At 37.0% G+C, this 26,162-nt stretch overlaps 1 protein-coding gene across 1 annotated transcript in view; it reads left to right on the top strand.

Moving 5' to 3' along the window:
• The window catches only part of Stim2 (stromal interaction molecule 2), a 134,405-nt gene that overhangs the window by 35,323 nt on the left and 72,920 nt on the right, over nucleotides 1-26,162 (top strand). Inside the window, 1 exon segment of the mRNA XM_038348798.2 lies at nucleotides 19,993-20,123. Coding sequence (XP_038204726.1) covers nucleotides 19,993-20,123 — 131 coding nt within the window.

Below are 26,162 nucleotides of genomic sequence, written 5' to 3'. Positions count from 1 at the left end.
CGTGAGTTGCATAATATGGGAACTGGGAACTGAACTCAGCTCCTCTGCAAGAACAGTGTGCACTCTTAACCGTCAGTCCACCTCTCCATTCCTCTAAAATGAAACAGTTTTGAAGTGACCTGCTTATGGAATGGTGTTGCCCACACTCAGGGTAGTTCATCTTCCTTTAACCAAAACTCTCTGGAAGTACTTTTACAGACATGCCTGAGGGTTGACTCCTAGGTGATTTGAATCCCATCTTGATAATCAAGATCAACAACCATATTTATCATGATAAATTGAAATTATTGAAAATATTGCTGTTTTATTGCTGCTTTGAAAAGGGGGTTTTGAAGTCCAGGATACGAGACCCAGTCTTTTAAAGAAAACAACAACAACAATAATAACAAACAACTGTACAAAGGTGAAGAAAAGAGGAGTGAAAATAGGAAAGAGAAAAAGTTATAAAAGCAAGTATGTCACTAAAGTGCTTTTGAAATAGAACCTTGAATGTACTAGCATAATGCATAGTCTTTAGTGAAATCTTACTCATATTATAGATTTAGATTTTTTTCTCAAAGATGTATACAATAGTGTATGTGATGAGAGCTATGACGTAGTTATGTCTGCACTCTTTCCCATCCCCCCGCCCTCTCCTCCAGTGGTGAGGATTGAGTCCAGGTTCCAGTATGCTGGGCAAGTACTCTACCACTAAGTTATACTGTGCTTGCTTTGTGACAGACATTTCCCCACGGGCAATTGAATTGTCAGAGAAACTGGGTCAAATGTCTCCTGGACAAATTTGGATTTGGCTGATTTTCTTCCATATAGTTTCATTTAACTGGTTCTAATTGTTCCTCCATATTGTTAGCACTTTTTATCTTAAATTTTTAGATATGAATGCTCTCAAGAGGTGCCATGTGGTTCTAGGGCACCCACCTGAGTCACTGCAGCCCGATGAGTCACATGTCTAGCTGTTTTGTCGTTCCACTTCCCGCTTTTCAGTTGGATCAGTGGATTTATCCTCAGCCCTGTCCTGTCCCTGCATTTAAAAAGTCAAAGTCTTTAACCTAATGGAGACGATTCACTGTTATTCATTCCCCTAATCCTAAGCATTAGTGATTGTTGCCTGCATCTGTTAATTGAAATTACAAACTATTTTTTTCACTTTAGTTATTCTGCATTTGTTAGCTGGGCTGTCAATACTTCTAATAATTTCTTTAGTTTTCCTAAAATATAGTCCTTATATTTTTATAATATAAGAGAAAATGCTTGTTTTCCTTTCTCTTGTCAAGGTTCAGATTAGGATTTGATAATTTGCTTGACACTGCTGAGGTGTTTTTTTCCCTCATTTTCTTTATTATCATTTTGAATTTGTGAATTTTAGATTCCACTTGCTACTTTTTTAGGACATTTTCTTGAAATTTTGTTTTATATCTTCAAGTACAGTTGGATTTTGTGTGTGTGTGTGTGTGTATGTGTGTGTGTATTTCAAATAAAGCACTCTTCCTGAATTCTCCTTATTTTTATTTTCATCTTTGAAGGGAATATTTTCTTCTGGAAGATTTCACAGTCTCCATTATTTCTTTTTTTCTTTACTATTGTAGCTCCAGGCCCTGATGGTCCTTGCAGTCTTCCGCACCCCCTTTCTCATTCCTCACTGGTAAAGATATAGGTAGTTTCTAGAGTCTTCATGTGCTGTCAGAGTGCTCCTCTATCCTTCTTGTATATTTTGTCTTAATACTTTGTTTTGGGACACTTTTTACATTTGTTCCCAAAATCATGTGAGTTTTCTACTTTTAATCTCTTAGTGTTAAATTATGCTAATTGATTTTCTAATGTTAGTTTTCCATTTTTGCAGTGAACTTAGTTTTGTCTTAAAGTTGTATCCTTTTCATGGTTGGATTTAATTTGCTAATAATTTTTAGAATTCTGTATTTCTTGACCATGAGTGAGGCTATTTCTCCTTTCTGTATTGCTGGAGAAGCTTGCCAAGGTTGAAGTCTTTCTCTCTTGGCCATTTGGTCATTGCTGGAACTCACTAATGAAACTATCTGGTCTGGAACAATTCCCTGTGGACTTAGGAGGTGAATTCTCAAATGGGTCAGTTGTTAATTTTGTCTTTTTTCTTTAAGAATATAAAGTAAAAGAATCTTCCTGAGATGGCTAAACTAGTATTACTTATGTACATTATGAATTTACATTTTCTCTTTTTTTCAAGTGTGTATTTTAAAAAATGGCTAGTCTGACATAACAATACACAAGAGCTATTCATCTGGTTAAATACTTTTTTTCATTATAGAATAGCCAGTGTTCATCTGTGCTTGCTCTCTCTCTCTCTCTCTCTCTCTCTCTCTCTCTCTCTCTGGCACATGCTATTTTGTTTGAAATGGATACTGGACTGGGGTTGTAGTTCAGTTTGTAGAGTGTTTGCCTAGCATGCATGAAGCTCTGAATTTGAGTCCCAGCATTACATAAAACCTGACCTGGTAGGTGATGGACCACTGTATTCATCCTACAAGTGAGAAGTAGAGGGAGGAGGATCAGAAGTTCAACATCATCCTCAACTACATAAACTATTTAAGCAGTTCAAGGCCAGCCTGGGATGTATGAAATCTGATTCAAAGAATTTTTTTTTTTAATACAGCTACTTTTAAAAGTAAGTTGTAGAATATACTATTTTATTGCTGCTTTTTTGTTTATATTTTTAAACTATTTAAATTTGTATGAATTCTAAATCAAGAATCTTTCTTGCATCTTTGGGAGGCTTTTAAGCTAGGCTCTACTTTTTTTGGGGGACTCTGACAGTATCTCTTTCTGGGCTTCAATACTTCATTTGTAATAGAAATATCTACTTCATGTAGTACCCAAGAAAGTAGATTGAGAAGTGCTTTGTAAAAATGAAGGTTTTATAATTAATGAAAAAACACAAAATATTCAAATGAAGTCAGAGTGAGAAGGCTGAGGCCAAGGTACATAAAGAGATACCCAAGCTTCTCTGTGAATGTACAGAGCTTATAGGACAGCCTTGATTTTCTGCTGCTCAGAACATTGGAATTACCTGTTTGCCTTCCTTCTCATGAAGAATTGGGCCATTGAGAGAAGCTTTGGCTCTTTAGCTCCTAGTTGAGTGTATCTTTCTTAAAAGCTTAGAAAGAGTACATGTGACATCAGAAGGAGAAAGGAATTGTAAGACTTTAGTTTCTTAAGTTACCAGTAATTAAAATTGTAGTCAAAGTAGTTACTGAGTCTCCCCAGTCCATCTGCACAAAGAAAGTCTTGTTACAGTATTTGGGGATTAAAATTCACCTAATATAGTGAGGAATAAAGTCTTGTGTGATTGCACCAAAATGCACTGGGGATTTAGCTGAAATTTTACTTGAAATATCATCACTCCAGTATAGTTTTAGTAAAGTCTTATTATTGTTATGGAAAAGTGAAACTAATTGTGTTTGTTAAAGGGAGTTCTGTCTTTTTCTAGTTGATTCCTTAGTTTCTCTAAATATATGCACACACATAATTTTTCTTTCAAATTTTTCAATTTGATACTACTAAGGGAAAGGTTTCTTATTATTTGAACTTTTGAATGTATTTTACAGTGATGGCTTCTTAGCTAGCCAGAAACCCCTCCCAAACTTTCTCTTTGAGAATTTTTTTTTTGTCTGATTTCACATAAGAATTTATTTTCTAAATTCTCCTTCCAGGAAACTTGGTGCTTATCAAATGATAAGATTTCTAGAGGCACGCTAAAAGATTTACTGAGGAAATTTTAAAATATAAATAGTATTTTAAAATAAGTCTGAGGCCGGGCGGTGGTGGCGCACGCCTTTAATCCCAGCACTCGGGAGGCAGAGGCAGGTGGATCTCTGAGTTCGAGGCCAGCCTGGTCTACAAGAGCTAGTTCCAGGACAGGCTCTAGAAACTACAGGGAAACCCTGTCTCGAAAAACCAAAAAAAAAAAAAAAAAGTCTGAGAAGTTTTCCTTAGTCCTATTGCTTACACACTCCTTTAAAGAGGTACCATCATATGCTATTCGTGAATAGTTTTGAGTGAAAAGTTTCTCTTTCAATATTGATTTCTATGAGGATTTGCTAAGCATTTAACATTGTTTTATTGATTTAGGTGTTGAGGGACAGGTGGATGCTAATTTATGTTGTATAGGTTCTCTATGAAAATCTGAGCATTTTCTTTAGAAGACATTCATTGCAAGGTGTCACTACAAAGGACAGCTTATGCTACCAAAAGGGTGAGCCAGTCTGTTTTGAATTGAATAGTCTTTTTCAGGTGTTATGGATGTTGTTAGGCACTGTACAGTTTAATACGTTTTGTAGAACTTATTATTATTTATTTATATCCTCTTTGTTGCTGTCCATAGGGACCTCTCAGGGTAAATATTGTGTACTAATTTTGTGTTTGAGGATGTTAAGAATCTTCATACCTTTAGAGATCTGATGGAAATGACATTCTAGTAAACAGTGAACTTGAGATTTGAGAACAGTTCCAACTCATGAATTGAGGGCCTTTTTGTGAAATTCCACTATCCCTTTGAGAAACTGATGTTGAGGTGATAAGTTGTAAATCTAGTAATTATGCTTAAATGCTGAATGAGCAAGACAGCATCTGCTAGTATCCCTGCCTGATCTGGAGCTCATATTGAACAGGTTAGCCTTGAGCTTTTAGTTATCCTTTGATAGTTGATAAGGAAAGAATGCTGCTTTTAACTGCTAAGAAGGCCATAAAACACAATTCTTAGTGACAAAGCTCTTTGCGTTAGATAAATGCCAAGTTTCTGGATTATGGTATTAAAAAGTGAGCCTTATGGTATAATACCTACATAGGAGCAGTCCCAAGAGCAAAGCAAGAATTACCTCCTAATGATTTGCACTGTTATGAATGACTTCTTTCATTCTAGATCATTTGAAACCATTTCATAGAAATTTCTGATTGAGTTCTCCAGGCAAGAATAATGCAGTTATTGTCAGCCTTTTTGAGAACATGTCTTCCCAGGCAAGTTCTACCTATTTAATGTCACCTTGCATCTTGCCGTCTCCTTATATCCTGTTGGACGGAAGCTGTTGCACTGTTCCAATGTGTCATGTGGTAGGTAGAGTTTTCTTGAATTTTCTATTAAATGTGGTCTTCCTGTTGTTAAGAGATCCAGAAATAAGAGTCTATGATACAATGAGTTTAGTAAACTATAGTAGATGATTATTTAACATTTTACTTATGATGTTTTTATTTGCTAATGTTTGAATAATAAAGGTTTTGCAATTAAAACATAAACTTTACCTTATGCACCTTTATGAATGAGGTCTTTTCCTGTTTGGTGAGATGCTTCTATTATGGAGGTAGTGTACCTGAGTGGAAATAGTGAGAGGTGTGTGAATTAGTAAAATTTTATTTGTAATTTTTTTTCTGTCTCATCATTACACTGTCTTAGCTTTTATTTTCATGATGCTAGACAACTTGTCTCTCCTCATATCACATGAGTATTTCTGAGTATTCTGTGCAATAGCCAAGCCCAGCACTGTCCGCTTGTGCTTCCATGATCCTCTCATTGCTCATGTGTCTGTTAAAAGCTTAGAGTTGTGGCATAAGCAGACAGAAATAGGCTCCCTGCTCATCTGATTCCTATCAAGTCTCTCAATGATTTTGTATTCAAAAACGCAATACATGTTTAATTTTCAAAAAAGATTTATTTTATGTATGAGTGCTCTATCTTTATATATGACTTTATGCCAGAAGAGGGAACCAGATCTCATTATAGATGGTTAACCACCATGTGGTTGCCGGGAATTGAACTTAGGACCTCTGGAAGAGCAACCAGTGTTCTTAAATGCTGAGTCATCTCCAGCCCTTACATGTTTAATTTTTATAAGCTATCAAAATGAACTAATTCTTCCTGTATGTTTCAGAAGCATGTTACCGAATAGTATTTATTGAAATACCTGATGCAAATGGGTATTAGTTGAGATGGTCTAACGTTATTAAAAGACAGGACCCAACTTATAGTAAGAAAGGGGCACAGATCTTGACACATAGCTTTGTGACAGTAAAAAATTAGCTCAACTGAGACTTTTAAAGAACACTAAGAACAATAAAAGACATTTTCAAAAATATTATGCTTGGAGAAAAACCCAGGAAGGCAGCAGTTTATTTCTGAAACTGTAACCATAATGCATGCCAAGAAGAACGTCAAACTCTGTCTCATCTGTTTGATCTGTTTTTTTTAATTAAGAAAGTAATTGTTTAATTAAAAATAGTAGATCCAAGTTATTGAGAGAGAATTAAATGAGAAAGGAACAAACTATTCTTAGTGGCTCAGATAACTGCCCCATCCTAGGTTAAAAAAAAAAGAAGTTTAATGTTTATCTCTGTGTTCCTGGTTTCTGAACAGTCTTGTGACTGGATGATGTGAAAGACTGACCCGTTTCTTAAAAACATTCTTTGACATGTGACTCATAATCAATAAAGGGTTCATTCTTCAGAGTGTGCCACTTGGCAGGTGTTTATATATAAAACATATATATAGTAATTAATCCTTAATTATTTATTTATAACATATATTGATAATTAATACTGCCACAAGCCTCAAATCTGCTCATTACCGAATCCTGCTGTCTGTAAGAGGAGTCTGAAGAACAGTCAGTGAGGAGAATGAGGGTGGTGTTGTTCTGGAAGCAATATGAAGAAAATGGACAGCTGTGGCAAAATACATATAGCAAGGAGGCAGCTCATTAGATTTAGTAATGTGGAGGTTACCTGAGATCTACAGCATGCAGATTTGGAGTATTAAAGAGAAATGGAGAGAAACTGGAGAGTATTAGATATGTTTCTAGATATTTTTCTGCAAGGGGAGAAAAGAAACAGTGGCAGTGAAATAGGGTTGAGTATCTTTTGTTAAGTGAAAGAAAAACTAGCCTGTTGATAGGCCAGCAACAGCAGTTCTTTGAGGGCAAATATGAATTTCTGAAGTGATACAGTACTAGGTGGGATGAGATTTAGTTCACAAATGTATAGATTGACTTTTATAAAACCTTGGATGCCTAACTGGTGACAATAGTTACATGAGGATGCAGACTCAGGCAGGTGCTGCTCTGGCCATGGGCATTTATAGAAGTCCTTTTTATATAGCTTCACTTCTTTTGCTTTTAGTGAAACACGGAAAGCAAAATCCTTGCTCTGAGTAAGGACAAGGAGGTGGTTTGGGTTGAGGTGAGGATGGAGGTGTGAAATAGAGTAGGGCTCGGATGTACCTGGGAGTTATTTATGTCTGCCCTGGCAGCATTAAGGATGCAGGTGAAGGTCTCTGGTTATGCATGAATTTAAGGTAAGATTAGCCACATTCAGATGCACGGTGTAAAGAGAGTTAGTGGAGAATTGTTCCTAGCCGGATTATGACTTTACTAACTGCACATGATACAATGAGAAACAGGCAAGGAGGCTGAAGCTGTTTGCAAAGAAGTGATTTGAGCATCGATCAGGCTGTGAAGGGAGAGGGAAGACATAAAAGGTAAGGAACATCTGTGCAAGAGATGATGGTGGTTCTTGGTAATGTTTTGAAGGGAGAACTTCCGGATTCCTAGTTTTGGACAGTGTGTCAGAGAAGAGGAATGGCTTTGTAGTTTTTTTTTGCCTAGCAGTTGTAAAAGAGAGTTCCTGTGAACTCAATTATTTCATTGTTTGTGTTCTGTGACTTAGTTACACTTTGTTGGTTATAGCACAGAAAAAGAAAAAAATAGTAAAATTAAGCAAACCAAATCTTAATCTCAGCTAAATATTGCTAGGTGTGCATGCAGAGACAAGAGGCTCTCAGTGCATTCAAGGCCAGTCTAGTCTACAAGGCAAGTCCCAGGGCAGCCAGAGCTGCATAGTGAGACTCTTTAAAAAATAGAAAAAAGGGGGGAAAAGTCAGGTAAGTTCTTGACTCCCTCCTCCTTTCCTTCCTCCCTTCCTCCCTCCTTCCTTATAAATAAACACCAAATAATAAACCCTGAATTTCACGTTTGATGCAGGTAGTTTTCCAGGCGATGGAAGCTTCATACTGAACAAGACACCTAAATAATTTGCACTTGGCTTAGTTAATATTGAGAAACTAGTATGGATAATGCATGAAATAAATAGATCACAGTATCTTAAACTGTATTGTGTGTATACTTAGCTCCCGGTAGCTGGTTCAGTTGATTGTATACTTTTCGTATTTTTGATACTTGCCCAGAAAATTACATTATGTATATTACAGCTGAAAAAAAAGTAATGGTATACTCCAAAAGTTATTAAATAAAAGTAAGTTTAAGAGCTGATGAATTGGAGTTTATATTTTACCATCTACATGTGAAAATACCTTTCTTCTTCACTGGAACCTATTTCCCTTTTGGACTAGAAATGGTGCTGTGCAGACTGATGGAACAGAGCTTAGTGCACCTTAGTGGCAGAAGTTACACTCTTGTAAAGAGTGAAGCATAATACATGAGTGTCATGAGTCTTAGGTAGTGACTGACTATCCCTTCCCCTCCTCCCTTCTTCCTTCTCTTCCCTTTCACTCCTTTCTCTCTCCCAGCTCTCTTATGAGTCAAAGTCTCATGTAATCCTGTCTGGCCTCAAACTCATTGTGCAGCTGAGGTTGCCCTTTCACTCCAAATCCTGCTTCTGTCTCCTAAGTCCTAAAGGGATTATACTGCACTTGACTCTGAGTGTATCATTTTATAACCTTTAATGCTGTCTTCCATGAAACCTAGAGGGCTGGGTGAGAATATGATTGAATATGAAGAAACTATGAAATGGAATAAAAACACTTCTTGAGAAAAAAATAAAGATATTTTGGGGATATTTGAGTTTACATTACTGGCAATGAACTAATGTGCCATATGTGAGGAATCTTCAGTGATAATTATGAACTGCCATCACAAAAATACTGTGTGTGCGTGCACGCGTGTTCTGGCTGGTTTCCTATTTAGTGTGTGCAGTTTCAACATAGATCTGCGGATGCCTCTAAGTTCTGTGACTGCATTCTCCTGCTGTTGTACACACCCCTGTTCCCCCCTCTTTGCTCATGACAGTAGAATAGCTTTGTTACAGAAGAGTAGGACCTTATTGCTGTGGTGATGGACTCTTTTCCAATTGGAAAAGTATGTTCGTTTTTATTACAAAACATTAATAATTTCCTAAAACAATTGATTGAAGAAAAAAAAACAAGCAAAACTATGCTGTCACAGCAAAGTGTTCGCCTGAAGTCAAGTAGCTAGCTAGCTAAATGAGCATCTTCCTTTCCAAAGCACTGTCTTTTGAAGTTTTGTACTTCCTCTCAGTGGTATTTTGAAACTAAATTCAAAAATTAAAATGTTAGGATTCCTGATTTTAAAATTGCTTTCAGAATAGTCCTTTGGGGAATGGGAATATAGTTTAGAGATAGGGCACTTGCCTAGAAAATAAAGGCCCTGAATTTGAGTGCCAGTATCACTTAAAACAAATAGATAAATTAATTCAAATGAATGAATCTTTTTCTGCAGATTATTCTTTGTTGATAGTGTTAAAATTAGGAAACCTGACTCTTTAAATGTCTTAGGAGAAGGAGGGAAAGAAGTGCTCTAGGTTAGAACAGACTTGGACTAAACTACATACAACTCTGCAGCTACCTAGCCTTTTGCCTTTGGAGAATGCTGTGAAAACCTTGGTTTATTCGTCATGGGAGAACATCTGAATTAGTCAAGTAGAACACCCATTTTTGCTACAGCCACACAGTAAGTGCTGCACTCATTTTGTTCTGTCATGTCTCTTTGTAGTTCCGAGTCTGTTGGGGTTGGGGAAGATCAAAAGTTATTTGAGTTAAATCTACTTAAAATTTTCTTTTGATGATTTTTCTTGACAGTAGTTTAACAGAAGAATCAGATGGCTGGAGAGTTAGTAGATTTCTACTGTGGCATCAAGTAGCTAATTAATTATGGTGGGCACCTTACCATTCTTGGTAGTAATAAGTATCAAATGAATGCATGTTACTATATATAATATATATGTATAATTTAGTTCTGATAAACTTTGTAAAATTTGGTATTATTTCCATTCTGTGGTTAAAGAAATTAAGGAATAGAGGCTAAACAATTTTTGTTATTTAGTTAAGTGACATTATGAAAACAAATTGAATATTTTTTTCTCCTAGAGCATTCAATTTTTATCTGTAATAATAATTCAGTTTGATATGATTTTAAGTTCTTACATTGATAGAGAAATAAAACAATGAATTGTTCTTGGACTATAACTTGACAGTAAGAACAAGGTTCTCTTTATTTCCCTAGTGTGGACTTAGGTGGGATAGTATTAGTGACTATTGTTCATTGTAGCTTGTTTTCATAGTGCCTCTTTCAATTACTATTGTGTGTGTGTGTGTGTGTGTGTGTGTGCGTGCGTGCCCTTGTGCAGTAGGATCTCAAGTAGCCCTCACCTTAGGCACAGTCTAAGAAGAGCAGGTGCTCTTGGGGTCCCACCTCTCAGTCATCTCCATCATGTTTCATTCAGTCAATGACATTTTCTTAGTTTTGAAGAGAAGTTAGAAATTGCTTCTCTGTGTTCAAAATATTTTTTGTTAAAATTTTATAACATCCTGGGAAACCATAAGTCAATAAGTATGTACACGCACCTGTTTGCTTTCTTTTTTCTTTTACATCTAGTCAACAATATTTTCTCATTTAACAGATGCTACAGTGCTGCAGACAAATACATTATTACATTCTGGGAGGACTTATAGCATAAGAGAAAATGTGAAAAAAAGGGGTAGCTGTGTGTGAAGAACTAAATATGGCTATATAAAGAACTCCATAATTAACATACATTGAAGGAGCATGTTAACCAAGAATTATGTTGTATAGAGGACTGTGTTAGGAAATGAATCATATTCATATTAAGACTTTTGAGGTAAAAGCAGTAATTCTAGCACCTACTGAAAAGAGTTTCAGAGATCTAAGAAATAGCTTTGGGTAGATGGGAATAAATGAGAGTGAAGTAATCAGATAAATTCTAATTTTAAAAATGCCATGAAAGTGGGAAGCACTGAGTTTATATCTCATAATTCAATTAAAATCACAAAATGTTCAAAAATAGCATATTGGTAGGAGATCTTTTAACTTAAAGTGAAGAAAAACCACTTTGTTATTGCTAGGGTCAGGGTACATTAATCGGCATCTTTTATACCACATAGGATCCAGAGCTCCAAGAGGCAGTCAGTTAGAAGGGGCTGTTAACAAAAGTTCTTATTTTTCTTTAGGATAACACATCACAATGATTAGATGTAGCTGCATATGCCTTCTAGGCCTTTTGTTTGCAAGATCTGTCTTCTTGATAGGCAGAAAGTCTTAGGTGTTAGGGAATCTGGAGTTCTTCATTTGTGTCTTGATAGCACTGTAGTATAGCACACGTCTGTTGTAATGGGCTCTTGTTCTCCTTTGTCTTCTGCTGTAAATGATAGGATCTTAGTAAATGTGCCTTAGTAAATGATAGGATCTTTTAGAGGCCTGTTGGTCACCAGATAATATAGTATGTTTTATAATTGAATACTTAGCACTTTTTAAAAAAAATCTTTGAGAACTGCCTATTAATTCTACTACATGCTGAGTGTCTCATGCTAGATGTAGGGAGAGTAAGAGAATACTGGAATGCAAGAGTGCTGCTGATCTAGAGAGGGTATTACATCATTCATTCTTTGTGAGTTTGAATCCTGTATTTGGTATATTAGAAAGTGATGCTAGAGAATTGTCCCTGATGATATTAAAATTTGTTCTGAAAGTATTCAGATTGAAATATTTGATTTGATAAATGTTTGGACTGTTCGTGGATGAAATAAGTACAAACTGTCTTATTTTTCTTTCAGTGGTAGTAATTAAGCAAATCCTAATCATGGGACTCTTAAGTAGTCACCAAGATGATAAGCTGAACTCTTGGCAGGGTGTGATACTACACATGGTTCGTGGGCCAAAGCCATTGACTTATGGTTAAGAGTCAGCTGGCTCTACTTATTCATTTCTGCTTGAAGTTTACTGACTCAACTTTTATAAGAGGAAAACTAAAGACTGCATTTACTGTTGTAATGCTCTACCCATCTCTTAGTAGATTTCTAAACTATTCTCTATGTATATAAATAAACTGTGATGACAAAATAGATAGTATGGTATATATGTTTTTCCAATGGAAGGTCAATGTCATTACATTTGGTGCATTTCAGAAGCTTTGTATGGCCTGGCTTAGCCAAACAGAGGAGAAATGTATCTTGTCTAGACGACTTTTAATCCTGAAATGTCAGCCCTGCCTGTTTCCTTTCCATCATAAGAGTCCCTTGTCATTTCAGTATGTGACCTTTTCTTTAACTTTTTATTACCATGCCTGTAGTTTATATTCTTTTTTTTTTTTTTGTTTTGTTGTGCTGAGAACAGAACCTAGGGCTTTGTGCTAGCTGCTAGGAAGAACTGCACTAGTGAGTCACACCCCTAGCCCTGTAGTTTATCTTCTGTGATTTACTGTCTAGAGTGTTGTGATAGTTATTCTTGGGTGGCAAATATGTATGTATCTCTAGATTAAAACCAAGATATCTTATCAGGGAGATTCAGATAAGCATATGAAAACATAGTCCACATTATGCTAATTGGAAATGCCAATTAGAACAATGAGATATGTCATACCCCTTAAAGTTTGGCAGACCCTGAGCATTGACAGTACCAACTCTTGATGAAGTGTGGAGCACCAGGAACTCATACAGTGCTGGTAGAATGAACAGTAGTGTAAGTAGTATTAGAAAGCGGTTTGGCAGTTTCTTACAAACCTATCAGTCTTCCATGAAGTCCAGTGATTACATTTGTTAGTATTTATCCAGAAGAGTTGGAAAATCATTTATACAAAAACCTACACAATGGCTCTGGGCTCTGATTGTTCTTCATGGACGGGCTCTGTGGGAGCCTTCTCAGCTTGGTCGATCACCTTCCTGGACCTGGGGGGAGTTGGGAGGACCTTGGTCTTAGCATAGAGTGGGGAACCCTGATGGCTCCTTGGCCTCCAGAGGGAGGGAGGGGAGGTATGGGTGGAGGGGAGGGGAGGGAAGGGGGAGAAGGAGGGGAGAGAAAGGGGAGAAGGAGGGGAGGGAGGGGGGAGGAGGAGGGAAGGAGATGGAAATTTTTAAATATAAAAAAAAAATAAACCATGAGGAAAAAAAAAAAAGAAAAAAAAAAAAACCTACACAGAATTGTTTGTAGCAGCTTCATTCATGATGGCAAAGCTTAGTAGCCAAGATGTCTTCCAGTAAGGAATGGATAGATAAACTGTGGTTCATTCAGACAATGAAATACTTAGCCTAAAAGGAAATGAACCAGTGCGAAAAAAACATGAATCTGTGCTTGTGCTTGTGTGTGTGTGTGTCTCTCTCTGTGTTTGTGTCTCTCTCTGTGTGTATACATTACATACATGATTTAATGTGAGTGTATACAGGGGCCTGAGGTGGATGTCAGTATCTTTCTCAGTCATTCTTACATTTTGAGACTAGGTCTCTCATGAACCTGGAGCTTACAGGTGCCACTGTACTTGCTGGGCAACAAGTTCCAAGGTTTTCCTGAATCTGTCTCACTAGTTGGGATCATAGGTGCACCCAGTGGCGGCTACTTCTTCCTCTTCTTCCTCTTCTTCCTCTTCTTCCTCTTCGTCCCTTTCATCCTCTTCGTCCCTTTCTTTCCCTTCTTCCCCCTTTCCCCTTCTTCTTCCTCCTCCTCTCCCTTCTCTTCTTTTTCCTCCTCCTTCCTTCTTCTTCCTTCTTCCTTATTCTTCCTTCTCCTTCTTCTTTTTTAAAGCATGAGTGCTTAGTCCATGTTTATGTAGCACACAATATTGACTGAGACATCTCTGAGTCCCCAGAGTGGAATCTGCAGTGCATTTTGCTAGTCAAAAGAAGTCATACTGTGAAGGCTGTATCATAAGGATCTAAACTATGAGAAAAGACAAAACTAAAACATCAGCAGGTGCCAGGGGTTGGGAACGAGGGATGAACAGGTAGGACACAGGATTTTGGGCAGTCCTACTGCCCTGTATGATATTTTGAGTGTGGCTGCTTGTTTCAGTGAATTTGCCCAAACCCATAAAGTGTGCAGCAGTAAGAGTGAGCTTTATAAAGTATGGTCTTTGGTGATAATATGGTGCCACAGTGTGCACAGTCATCGGTTACATGTGTACTATTAGGAAATAGTGTTAACCAGAGTGAGGATTTGTATTATACCAGATAAGTTGAATTCTCAAAAAGTTTCTTCTTTGACATTTTTCTTCATTGTTCTTATGCCCAGCCTTAAGCTACCCTATTGGGGAGGATGAACTCTGGGTGGGCAGGTGTCTTACCCCTGAGCTGGTCCCTTCAGCACTTCACTAGCTGATAGCCCCAGGCTGTCTCCACAGATTCACTTCCTGTTGCAGCTCCACCCACACTTGTTAGTGTTTTCTTCCACTAATACCAGTCTAGTGGAGGACTGTGTTTTGTTGTGTGAGATTGCACTGTGCAGTGTGCCAGGAACACTGGGGAGGATTTGAGAAGAGGGGAGCAAAAGAGACCAGAGCACTCCTAGTTGAGAGCCTGCTAGCAGGTTGTATTATTTGTGGATTCCAGATTACGTATTATTTCCTACTGGTGTCCTTTTACTTAGTAGTATCTCTTTCATCAAGATGCAGGAGAAACAGTTGAATACATGTAAAAATCAGGCACTTTTTTTTGAGACAGGGTTTCCCTGTAGTTTTAGAGCCTGTCCTGGAACTAGTTCTTGTAGAATAGACTGGCCTTGAACTCACAGAGATCTGCCTGCTTCTGCTGGGATTAAAGACGTGCACCACCACCGCCTGCAGCACATTGTTTATTAGACATACTAGATCAATACTGTAGGTAGGGTATGGATAGTATTGGTAGAGTCATAACAGCCTTAGTTCTCGACCTCATGTAATTTTATCACAGTTCCTTTCTCTACTGCAGGGATCTTGTGAACGCTATGTTAAACATTTTAAAGTTTTGCTTGGTTATTTTTGCTTAGTATGCTGTTTATTTTGTTCAATAAGTAAACAGTAATATCTGACAGCGAGTGGGCATCATATTAACCCTTAGATGAACGTGAAATGGTTGAGTAGAAGTGCAGTATTACTAAATTTGTACTGCCTACTTAGATTTAACCTTAACCATAAAGGAATGTGGAATTTATTAGTTGATCCAGCTTGGATTTCTAATGCCATGAATATTTTCTTAAAAGGCTTCTCCAAACATTTATTTTTAAAAGCCATTTAATAAACCGAGCAGTGGTGGTGTACACCTTTAATCACAACACTTAGGAGGCAGAGGCAGGTGAACCTCTGAGTTTGAGGCCAGCCTGGTCTACAGAGCAAGTCCCAGGACACCTAGGGCTATACAGAGAAACACTGTCTCAAAGAACAGAAAAAAAAAAAAAACCCAGAAAAAAAAAAACCAAAACACCAGAAGAAGCCAATTAATAAGTAATTCAGTAAGCAATTACTTTTGAATGTTTCTGACTGTTCTAGGCAGTGTGGAGAGGAATGATCAAAACAAAGCCTGTGATTTTGTGGTGGCCTCTCAGTGTGGGAGTAGTAAGGAAATAAAGATGTACATATTGTGTCCACTGTGATAAAAGGCTGTGGAGAAGAAATTGCAGGGGAGGCTGTTTGAGATAGGGACTGGGGAGGAACCTGGGCCTTGGGATGAAGGGAGATCATCCCCTGTGGTTATATCAGGGAGAAATCATGTTGCCAGCAAAGGGAACTGCAAACATAGGCTTCCTTGCCAATGAGAAATTGTTTTTTCTTTTATTCAGAATAGTCTGTAGACTTTTCTATAAGCTAGTCTTTCCTTTTTTTTCTCTGAACACTTCCAATGCCTATTTTTTAGTCAGGAAACAGAACAGGACTAAAGGCGGAGTGTGGATAACTCTTGGTGGCCCTTCCTAGTAATACATTTCCACCAGCCAGGCCCCATCTTGTCGGGGCTCTGTAGCCTCTCCAGAGTTTGTCACCTGTGTGGGAATAAGCTCAAAACTTAAGCTTGCCGGAGAAAGTTCACACTTAAACCATACCAAGTGGTTATCTCAAGCGAAGTGTGAATTGAAGTGAGCTATGGTGTCCAAAACAAACAAACAAACAAACAAACAAAGTAAATAAGTAAGTAAATAAATAAATAAGGTAGAAAATGTAGGTATATACTGGAGATTGGAAATGTCACTTTGGAAGTATCCTTTCCCACGAGACATATGCATGCTTTTTAAATGCTTTTTCAGGCAGGCAGTATAGGTGGTAGCAACAATCCTTTTCTGACCCTAGGAATACTGACATATTTCTTTATGTATTTTCCACTGACACTTGGATTTGGAATCTTGAAGATCTGGGTAGGATCCCAATGTTATGTCTAGGTAGATGTGATCTTATTAAACAAGTTACTGATGAGTAATTTCCTCTGGAAGTTAGGAACAGTTAGAGATAGTAGATTATATTTATGAAATGCCATTGGTTTCTAGTAGTAGGTAATTTTTACTAAAGGAAATAATTTTAATGTACTTCAGATAAAAATTAAATTTTTAAATTTAAAATGATTTAGTGCTTCAGATGGAGCATTTGGCATTGAATACAATATGTTGAAGCTGATTCCATTTTCCTCAGTGACAAGTGCTATCAGTGCAGAGAAAGGAAAGAATGTTGAGTGTATGAAGTCAAAAGGATACATTGTGCCATACGGTGTTTAACTTATAAGTTTGTGATCTAAAGTATGCAACGCCAGAATTAATCAAATCTAAAATATACCCAGCAAAATCCTAGTTATTGTGAACTTGTAACAAATGGAAGAACATATCTCTGCCCTGTTTGTGTGCTTAGCTGTGTGGGCAGATGATTTATAAAGCTCCCACAGATTAGTAGAGGACAGCATAACATGAAGCTTTTTAGGTAGAATGCTCTGAAAATATAAATGAAATGTATTTTATTATTTTATTAATCATAAACATCATTATTTTAGTTATTATACTTATATTAATTATATAATTAATAATTTTAAATATACAATTATATAATTATTACATTAATTAATATTCTTTAACATTTTGTACCTGCTCTTTTTCCTCGCTGCTTACTATTGTTAGAATGTTTATAACCCTCACGTACTCATATCTCTCATTCCTTGAAAAATATACTAGAATGTTTGTCTCTTGTTCGCTGTGGCATTTCTAGTGCCTACCACCATAGATACACAATAGATGATGCTTGTTTAATAGATGGACTGGAGTTTGGAGAAGGAAGTTTATATTACATAGTGCTCGTGAAAGACTTTTGTGGAAAAGATAGACTCTGAAGTAGACCTTGACAGTATTTTATTAAATGAGTTAACTTTTTTTTTAATATTTATTTATTATGTATACAGTATTCTGTCTGTGTGTATGCCTGCAGGCCAGAAGAGGGCACCAGACCTCATTACAGATGGTTGTGAGCCACCATGTGGTTGCTGGGAATTGAACTCAGGACCTCTGGAAGAGCAGGCAATGCTCTTAACCTCTGAGCCAGCTCTCCAGCCCATGAGTTAACTTTTTATGAAGTACATTAAAGTAAATACTTACCTACTTTAATTTTGATTAATGAATTGACTTTGAGACAGAATCTTGCTCTGTAGCACTGGTTGTCCTGGCATTAGCTGTGTAACCCAGACATGTGGCACTCCTCCTGTCTGTGCCTCTGGAGTATTGGGATTATAGGCATGTATGGCCATGCCTGGTCCGATTTTTAATCAGTTTATGCATTTTCCATGTTATATATTACTCTTAATTTTATTATCCTGAGACTTTCTAAAGCCTGGACAGTTCTTACCGTTAATGTCTCTTAAGCAATTTAACTATAAAACCCATGTAATCGGAGTGAGCAGTATTGGTCTATATATATCTGTTCTATATCACTTGCAACAAATTCTGTCACCCTATATGAGCAAACTATATGCATATAAAGTTAGTCTGTTGGAGCTGATTACACATCATGTAGATCTTGATTCTAATTGTTGTTTTGGAGTGTGAAAGCTTACCTTTTACTTTGAGTTTGTCCTTAAACTATATATGAATTTGAACTCAAAGACATATGAATGTTCTGGTTGCCTCATGAATTGAAATCATAATTGAACATTATTCCCCCCCCCTTAATTCTTAGGTTTTAGCAAATCTTAGTATTTTGAATATTTGACATTTTGGTTGTGAGTCCTTTCTTTAATGACTGAATTGTCTCTTCACCCCTGAGTGTTTTTGACAGGGGTCTCATTGGAGTTCATTATATAGACCAGGCTGCCTCCAGGTCACAGAGGTCCACCTGCCTCTGCCTCCCCAGTGCTGGGATTAAAGATATGTGCCACCACAACTGGTTTAAGCATGTATTGTTTTTTTTCTAATCTCTTTTTGTTTTTAAAAATGTGTATAAGTGTTTTGCCTGCATGTTTCTCTGTCCATTACTTGTGTGTTTGTTTCCTGCATAGCTTAGATGAAGGTATCAGATACTCTGGAACTGGTGTTACAGATGCTTGTGAACTGCCATGAGGGTGGTAGGACTTGAACCCAGGTTCTCTGGAAGAACAGCAAGTGGTCTTAACCACTGAGCTACATGTGAAGTGAAATTGCATTTCCCACCTTCTGTAGTTTCCTTTTCTCTTCTATTTCAGCACTAAAGAAATTAAAATTAGTTTTAAAGAAAAAATATTAAAATGTTAAATTTTTTGGATATTTTTCAGATTGTAAACTGGAACATGTAGATGTTTGGGTGTGAATTATCTTTTAGAAAATAAAAACTTATGATTCTCAGGTACTTTGCTGTAATTATTTTTTATAAATACCAAATTAGATGTTATTTTATTACTACAGTAGACTTTAGAAAGCATCTGTTCTCTTTGCTTTATTTTAGAGATTAGTGAGATAACTGGGACCATTGATGTGGATTGTTCACAGTTGACAATTCACAGCAGGGCCAGAAGTGTTAATGAGATAACCACTCTGTGGCACTATCTGTTTAGTAAATAAATTATATTAAACCTTAACGACACTGCATCTAGGAATGCATCTGGTTCTGCTGATACTATAATTTTAAATGATACTATTTTAATGATTTAGTAAAATAATGGCAGTAAGTTTGCCAACTTTACAGTCTACCAGTCAGCCATAGAGGATGTGAGTAAAAAAGCTCAGTGCTATCCCATTAAGGCGTGTAGGCTTTTGTTGTCATGGCATCAGAAGGGACCTTTCATCCACCTGGCCTTAAGTCTTTGAAGACTTAAGACAAATGTTACATGACATTTGCCCTATTAGTAGTGCTTCATTTTTTATTGTGTTATTCTATTCCTTTTTAGTCCTGGGAGGAAACACAATAGCTCGTGCATGCCAGGCTTTAGCCTTAGCTCTTTAATTTTTGAACAGCTTTACTATGATGTTCAGTTTGTCTTCCATTGAGAGGTGTGTATCCAACAAAAAGGTATTAAGGAAAACATGAGAAATAAGATTTGAAGAAAATTTCCTTTAAAAATCTTGTTGACCTTAAAATGTGCACATTTGAAAAGCTAGATAGACTCTTGGATTATCATGAATTGAAAGCTGTTCTACAGTTCCCTTCCTTATTTGTCTGAATGCTTCTCTAACCCTTCACTTTAATTCATCTGGGTTGTACAAAAGTAACACCATCTATTCCCTGGTAATTTTTTCTTCTTAATATGAGGAAATCTCCTTTTCTTTAGAAATATTGGATAAATTGAAATTTTGAAAGATGTGTTAGATAAATTGAGATGTTGTTGCCTATTGTTAGTTATATTTTCTTTTACTCAACTTTGTTTATTATATTTTTTATATTACAATTTATTTTGGTAAGACAAAAGATCTTGGCCTTAGTCTGAAGTCTGATTTTTTTGTTTGTTTGTTGTTTTTCTTCTTGATTTCATCTATCTGTAGCCTGCATTCTAGTATGGCAAGTTAGTAATTGTCTTCTGCTCTGTTTTAGATCCCTGTATATCACTGAGTCCACCATGCTTCACCGAAGAAGACAGATTTAGTCTGGAAGCGCTTCAGACAATCCATAAACAAATGGATGATGACAAAGACGGTGGCATAGAAGTGGACGAGAGTGATGAAGTAGGTGGAGCTCCTCTTCCTGGCTTCTCTCTCAATCTCCAGTTTTCCCTTGAGTCCTTCAGGACTCAGCCCGTTTTTCTCTTTTTTTAAGCTATAATTTTGCTTATTGTATTTATATGACCTTTCTGAATTTCTTTGCTGATTGTGTTTCTCACCAACTCCCTTCCTCCTTTCCCTTTCCTTCCCAATTTAATTGTGACTTCACAGATTGGTAGTTGTGGATGTTTTTGACTTTGAGATGTCAGTGTGAAATATTACTCAGGCTAGCCTCAAATCCTAGGTTCAAAATTCTTAGCCTTACTAGTGTTTTTAGACACTCACATTGCCCCTCCCTCTGCTTCCTAGTTACATAAACATCTCATAGCCATAGGTTTATCAAAAACATATCCTTTTCTGACTGTGTCACTACCCAATACTGCTATGAAGATTGCTCTGAAATATTGTGTTAATGTCAGTTTATTGCAAATTCTGTGGGTTAACTGGGCAGTGTTTTTCTACTGTCGGTATGGGTGGTCACTGTGGCACTTGGCATATATTTGTGAGCTGCTGTGATGGTGTCTTACCTGTCATGTTTTCTCTTTCTGTATGTCTGTCATCCAGGAGTCTAGTTGAGGGTTCATTACTGACTGGCTGCTGACTTCTCAGTGGTAGAATTCCAGGAAGTTCCTGTGTATAAATGCTTATCATGACTCTAGTTGCCAGAATTTGCTGGTCAGATTGATTGGTAGAGGCAAGTCATGTCACTTAGCACAGTCTTAAGTGGGAAAGGATTATTGCTGCCTCACAGTGACAATCCTTTAAAGATGCTTTTATTTTTATTTTTTGAGATTATAACTAATTATATAATTTCCTCCTTTTTCCTTTTTCTAAATCTTCCTGTGTACCTTCTTTTTCAAATTCATCCCCCTTTTTCTTTAATTATCGTTGTTGTATGTGTTATGTATTTCTAAATACATAATGCAATTTGCATTCTCTATAATATTACTTGTATGTATATTTTCAGGGATGTCCATTTGATATTGGATCAGTTGGTGTGCTCTTCCTTTGGGAAAACTATTTCTCTTGTTCTCAGGCATCCTGTAATTCTTTGTCTAGGATTCAGTCTTCATGGGCTTGTTAGTGTGTCTATTGGTATCATTGTTCATCTCATGTTTAGGCAGTCATGTTGGTAAGACTTCATGGGTGTAGGTTGTGACTTTTCTAGGAGACATAATTTCACAGCAAACTTACCATTCCTATGACTCTTACCTCTGGCTCAGCTCCCTCTTTCCTGAGTCTTATGCACAGGAATTGTCTTGTTACAGATAAATATCGTCCTTACCCCTCATCAAGGAAATTTCTATTTTTTAACAGACAGAAACCATTACAGAAAACCACAGTGGATCAAAATGCAGAGTTGTAGAGCCTTATCCCACTTAGTATACTTACAAGATGTGTTCTTAAAATTAAAAAAAAAATTACCTCTCCCTGGCAGCCATCAACTGCCAACAGCTCATAAAACAGATTTGTGCTGTTGTGACTCCCACCCCATCCATGTTAATGTTGACCTGCTTGATCTTATGTGGGTCTTGTATAGCTTCTATATCACTCCTCCCTATTCTTTGGCTCTTACATTATTTCTACTCTTTCTTCTTCAGTCTTCCTTAAATTTCAGGCTTGGGGTTGATAAAAATGTACCATTTAGGAGAGTCTGCATTAATTGATACTCACTGAAAAGAGAAGCTTCTCTTTCCAAGGTTGGGATTAGTGCTAATCTATGTTTAAAGGCATAAATATTTAGAGGACAGTTTGACAACATTTGCATTTAGCAAAACAGGAGTAGGTCATTAGGATCTATGATGTTTCCAGATGTGTTCATTTGACCAGGTTTACAGCACCAGGCAAGAATTCCCTTTTGTTGTGTAGACCTCATATCCAATTAGAAAACATCCATAATGCTGATGCCATTATGCGTCAGTGGACTCATCTTGCCTGTAAGAGCAGATTTATAGCATTTAGTATCTACCACAGTTGGGTAAAAAACTACCACAGGTAAGACTTTCCTCTCCCAGAGGCTTACACAGCACTTAGACCATGAAAACTAGCTAGTGGAGGAAGTTTCCAGGTTAGTTCCAGGGTGATTTTTCTGTGACCTCTCTTCTGAAGTCTTAAGTAGTAGGGCCTATTTATGGTGGGCAACCAAGAGTAAAACCAGCATCCTGTGTTGCTTTGGGGGCCTGTGTGACCTCCCTGACCAACAAACTTGTAAGGAAGTTATCTCATACCCAGCATTGAGAGTTTTGATAATTAATGATGCCTTCTGGGAGTATCATTGTCAACTCTTTAGGGTACCCCAGTTCATAAAAGCCTATGTTTTAAAGAATAGAGCTTAGGATTTTGCTAGTATGAAGTTTATAGAAAGTAATAGCTTCTGTTTTTTGTTTCTAATACTGATGTTTAAATACGAATGGAGTATGCCTTTCTACTTTACTATTACTTAAAAAAAATTTAGACCAAGTGTGTGTCTTAGTTAGGGTTTCTCTTGCTGTGAAGAGACACCATGATCAGGGCAACTCTTACAAAGGGAAACATTTAATAGGGTGGCTTATAGTTTCAGAAGTTTAGTCCATTATCACCATGGTGTGACATGGCAGCGTGGAGGCAGATGTGGTGCAGAAGAAAGTGCTGAGAGTCCTACATTTTGTTCTGCAGGCAACAGGAAGTGAACTGAGTCCCACACTGGGTGTAGTTTGAGCATGTGAGACCTCAAAGCTCTCTCCCACAGTGACACACTTTCTCCAACAAGCCCATACTTCCTAATAGTGTCACTATTTCCTATAGACCAAGCATTCAAACACTTGAGTCTGTGGGGGACATACCTATTCAAATTACTGCAGTGTGTATTCATTCATTTAATTCTGAGCTAATATTTGAAGGCCTACTGCATGGCAGATTTCCAAATAGATGCTTGGAATAGTAGATCAGGAGCAAAACAGATGAAATCTGTGTCTTCAAGCTACCATTCTGGCAGGGCTTGTGAGAAGGCACATTTAAGAAATTCAGTGCTTAAGTGGGGAAAGGGGATCAGAACAGGAAGATGGTGGGGGAGGCTGTATGTGACTTTATGTAGGATCTTGGAGATGGTCTTGTATAAGTGGAAGCTTAAGTGTGTCTATTGAATATATTATGTAGGTAAGTAATAGAATACATATCTGATACATTTTCAGGCTGTGGTAAAACTGAGTTTGGAAGATTTGGAATGTATCAAGTTAGGAAAAATGCATAAAGCCTTTTCTATAAAAGTCATTGTTTTCCAGACCAAGATAATGAAAGATGTCAGTATGTCTTGATTCTGACCTGTTTAGGTTGAATTGCTGATGGGGAAGTAGGTCTTTTCTGTCAATATTAACAATATTTTGGTAGGTATTTGTTCAAATAATTTAAATAAAGAGAGGTGAATGGTTGTTTCCTGAACAAGGCAGATAGATGGCATTGAGAATTCAAGTTATGATTACAGTTCAGTATTACAAACTTTCTTTTCTGGTTTTAAACATTTTATTTTTGCTTTAAAACATCTTTTAATTTTTTTTATCTAGTTTTTCTTTTCATTCATTCATTCATTCTTTTTAATTTTATTATGTATTATGTGAAAGAGGTGATTCCAAGGTTAATGATGACAGACCTCACTGTGTAGCCAAGGCTGTTTATCTTTTGGGAATCATTTGAGAACAGAGAGTCACTTATGAGATTAGAAATTAAGATTAGAAAAAAGAAGTAGATGCATTTTCAAGAAAGGCCAGTGAATTTTTTTAATTGTTAGTTACCCAGAGGATTAAATGTTAAGAAGATTTATACTAAAGTTTATGTCAATTTTTAAACACATAATATTTATTACCATATTAGCAGATGACATGAAAGCACAGTGTTTAAAATAACGTAATTTATTATCTTTTGATTTCTATAGCTCAGAAGTGGTAGTGCTGGGAAGGAGGGTTTATAGTTAATTTTACATCGCTGCTACCACCTGATAGACTCCAGTTAAGAGAAGCAAAGTTTATCTTGGCTCATGATTTTAGAAGTTTCAGCCTATTGGGGAAGGGAAGGCATGATGGGGTGGGGAAGTATGTAGTGGTGGCAATGTGTGATGAAGGTGCTTTATGTCATGGCTACCGCAAAGCAGAGAGTGAATAGAACCAGGTTTCTTCTACGGGTCCCTTAGTAACTTACTTCTGTAGGATAGCTCTCCCACCTCCTAAGTTACACAGCTTCCCAGGCAGTACTAGCCCATGAACAAATGCTTGGACCTGAGCACGACATTTCAGATTCAAGCCCGACCAGTGTCTTTGGCTCTCATTTTCTTGAACATTGTTGGTGATGTATCTGCTAGTGTTACAGATCTGAAGGCCTGATAGAGGTGTCGGGGTGGTAAGGCTATGTGAGGGGTAGAGCCACCTAAGATCCTGATGTGTTCTTACGTCTTTACTTGGTGTTAGGCAGAGATAGCAATTTGGATCTCTCCATAGGGCACCTTGTAAAATAACTTGGCGTCCTCCAAAGCAAGTGTAGTGAGAGCTCTGAGCAGAAGAGGGGTTCCCCAAGAGAAGGATCAGTAACACAGAGTCTCACAGGCTTTTTATTTTTTAATGTGTGTGTGTGTGTGTCCGTCCTGTATGTCATATGTGCGCTGTGTGTTCGAGTGTCTGGTGCCCATAGAGGCAGGAAGAGGGCACTAGGTACCCTGAAATTAGAGTCAAAGTTGGTTGTAAGCTGCCATGTGGGTGCTGGGGATTGAACTCAGGTTCCTCTGCAAGAAAAGCAAGTGCTCGAACTGCTGAACCATCTCTTCAGCTTCAGCCTGAAGGTCACAGTTTCTGTATTTAAAGTGATTGTTCATTTTTTTCTTCTAGCCTGTTTGTTGGAACTTAGATATTGTCCAACTGATACTCTGTAGTGGTGGTCAAGAAAATGAATGGGAAGATTTCTGGACTACCAGGGCCATCTTGGATGCTGCTAACCACAACTTGTTCTCTAGTCTGCTAACTAGAATTATTCAGTAGGAAGTTTCTTCACAGGATTAGAAAACATTGAAGTAGTAAAATTATGTTCGTTCACATTTGTTCTTAAAACAAAGATGTCTTATTGAATATAAATATTAAGAGAACTTAGAAATAATATTGGTAAATCACTCAGTGATCCAATAGGAGTGAAAGTAAAGAACTGTGAGGAAGTTGACAGTAGTTCTGCCTACCCATACTCTGTTTTCTTGATGCCGCTCTATCATTATAGTAAGAAACTTCAGTGAATAATACCTGTATTTAAATAATATGTATTAGATAATAAATAGGTGCATATAAACCATTTACAAGTGTGAAACTTAAAAATGAGATACAATTAAACTTTTTTCTTTTCAGCTGCATTAGACTGCATACCCCTCTGTGCGATTTGAACAGCTCAATTTGGAGGTCTTTGCACTAACAAATTGTAAAAACAAGTTCATGCTATATGCTTCATGGTTCACTCTGCACTTTTATAAGAACAGACAATTCTGAGACTCTTAAGGAAGTACATTCAAGGCATGAAATCAAACCTTTTAAGGCATGATGTGTGATTAAAAGTTACGAGTAGTGTTTTGTAGTGAATGGTGACTCTAAATTACATTTACGAGTGTGTTAGTATAATTTGTTTGACTGGAGATCATCTGGCGTTCTTCTAAAAGGAAAGGCAGGTCAAAAGCGAGGTGAAGAAAGTAAGTAAAAGATCTTTTGCTGCTTGTTTAATAAAATTATTGATTAGTTATTCTGGGTTCATTTTTTTAACTGGGACTAGTTGTATTTATGAAGTTATATGTGGAATAACATTTAACATTTACTGTTTGTTTTATAGTATAAGCACTTAGTACTAAAGTGTTATAGGAACACTATGAGCAAAGAATATGCTGTTATTATCTGACTTGGATATATTGGAGAGGTTGGGCCATATGGCATGGTCACTGGCTTATAAATCATAGGACAGGGTTTTTTTTAATTCAACCTGAATACATAACTCATGTTCTTGGCTCAT

This window comes from Arvicola amphibius, chromosome 1 (genome assembly GCF_903992535.2).
Source record: "Arvicola amphibius chromosome 1, mArvAmp1.2, whole genome shotgun sequence".
NCBI classification, from domain to species: Eukaryota; Metazoa; Chordata; class Mammalia; order Rodentia; family Cricetidae; genus Arvicola; species Arvicola amphibius.
The sequence above is the reverse complement of the archived record's forward strand: the minus strand, read 5'-3'. Positions and strand labels throughout refer to the sequence as shown.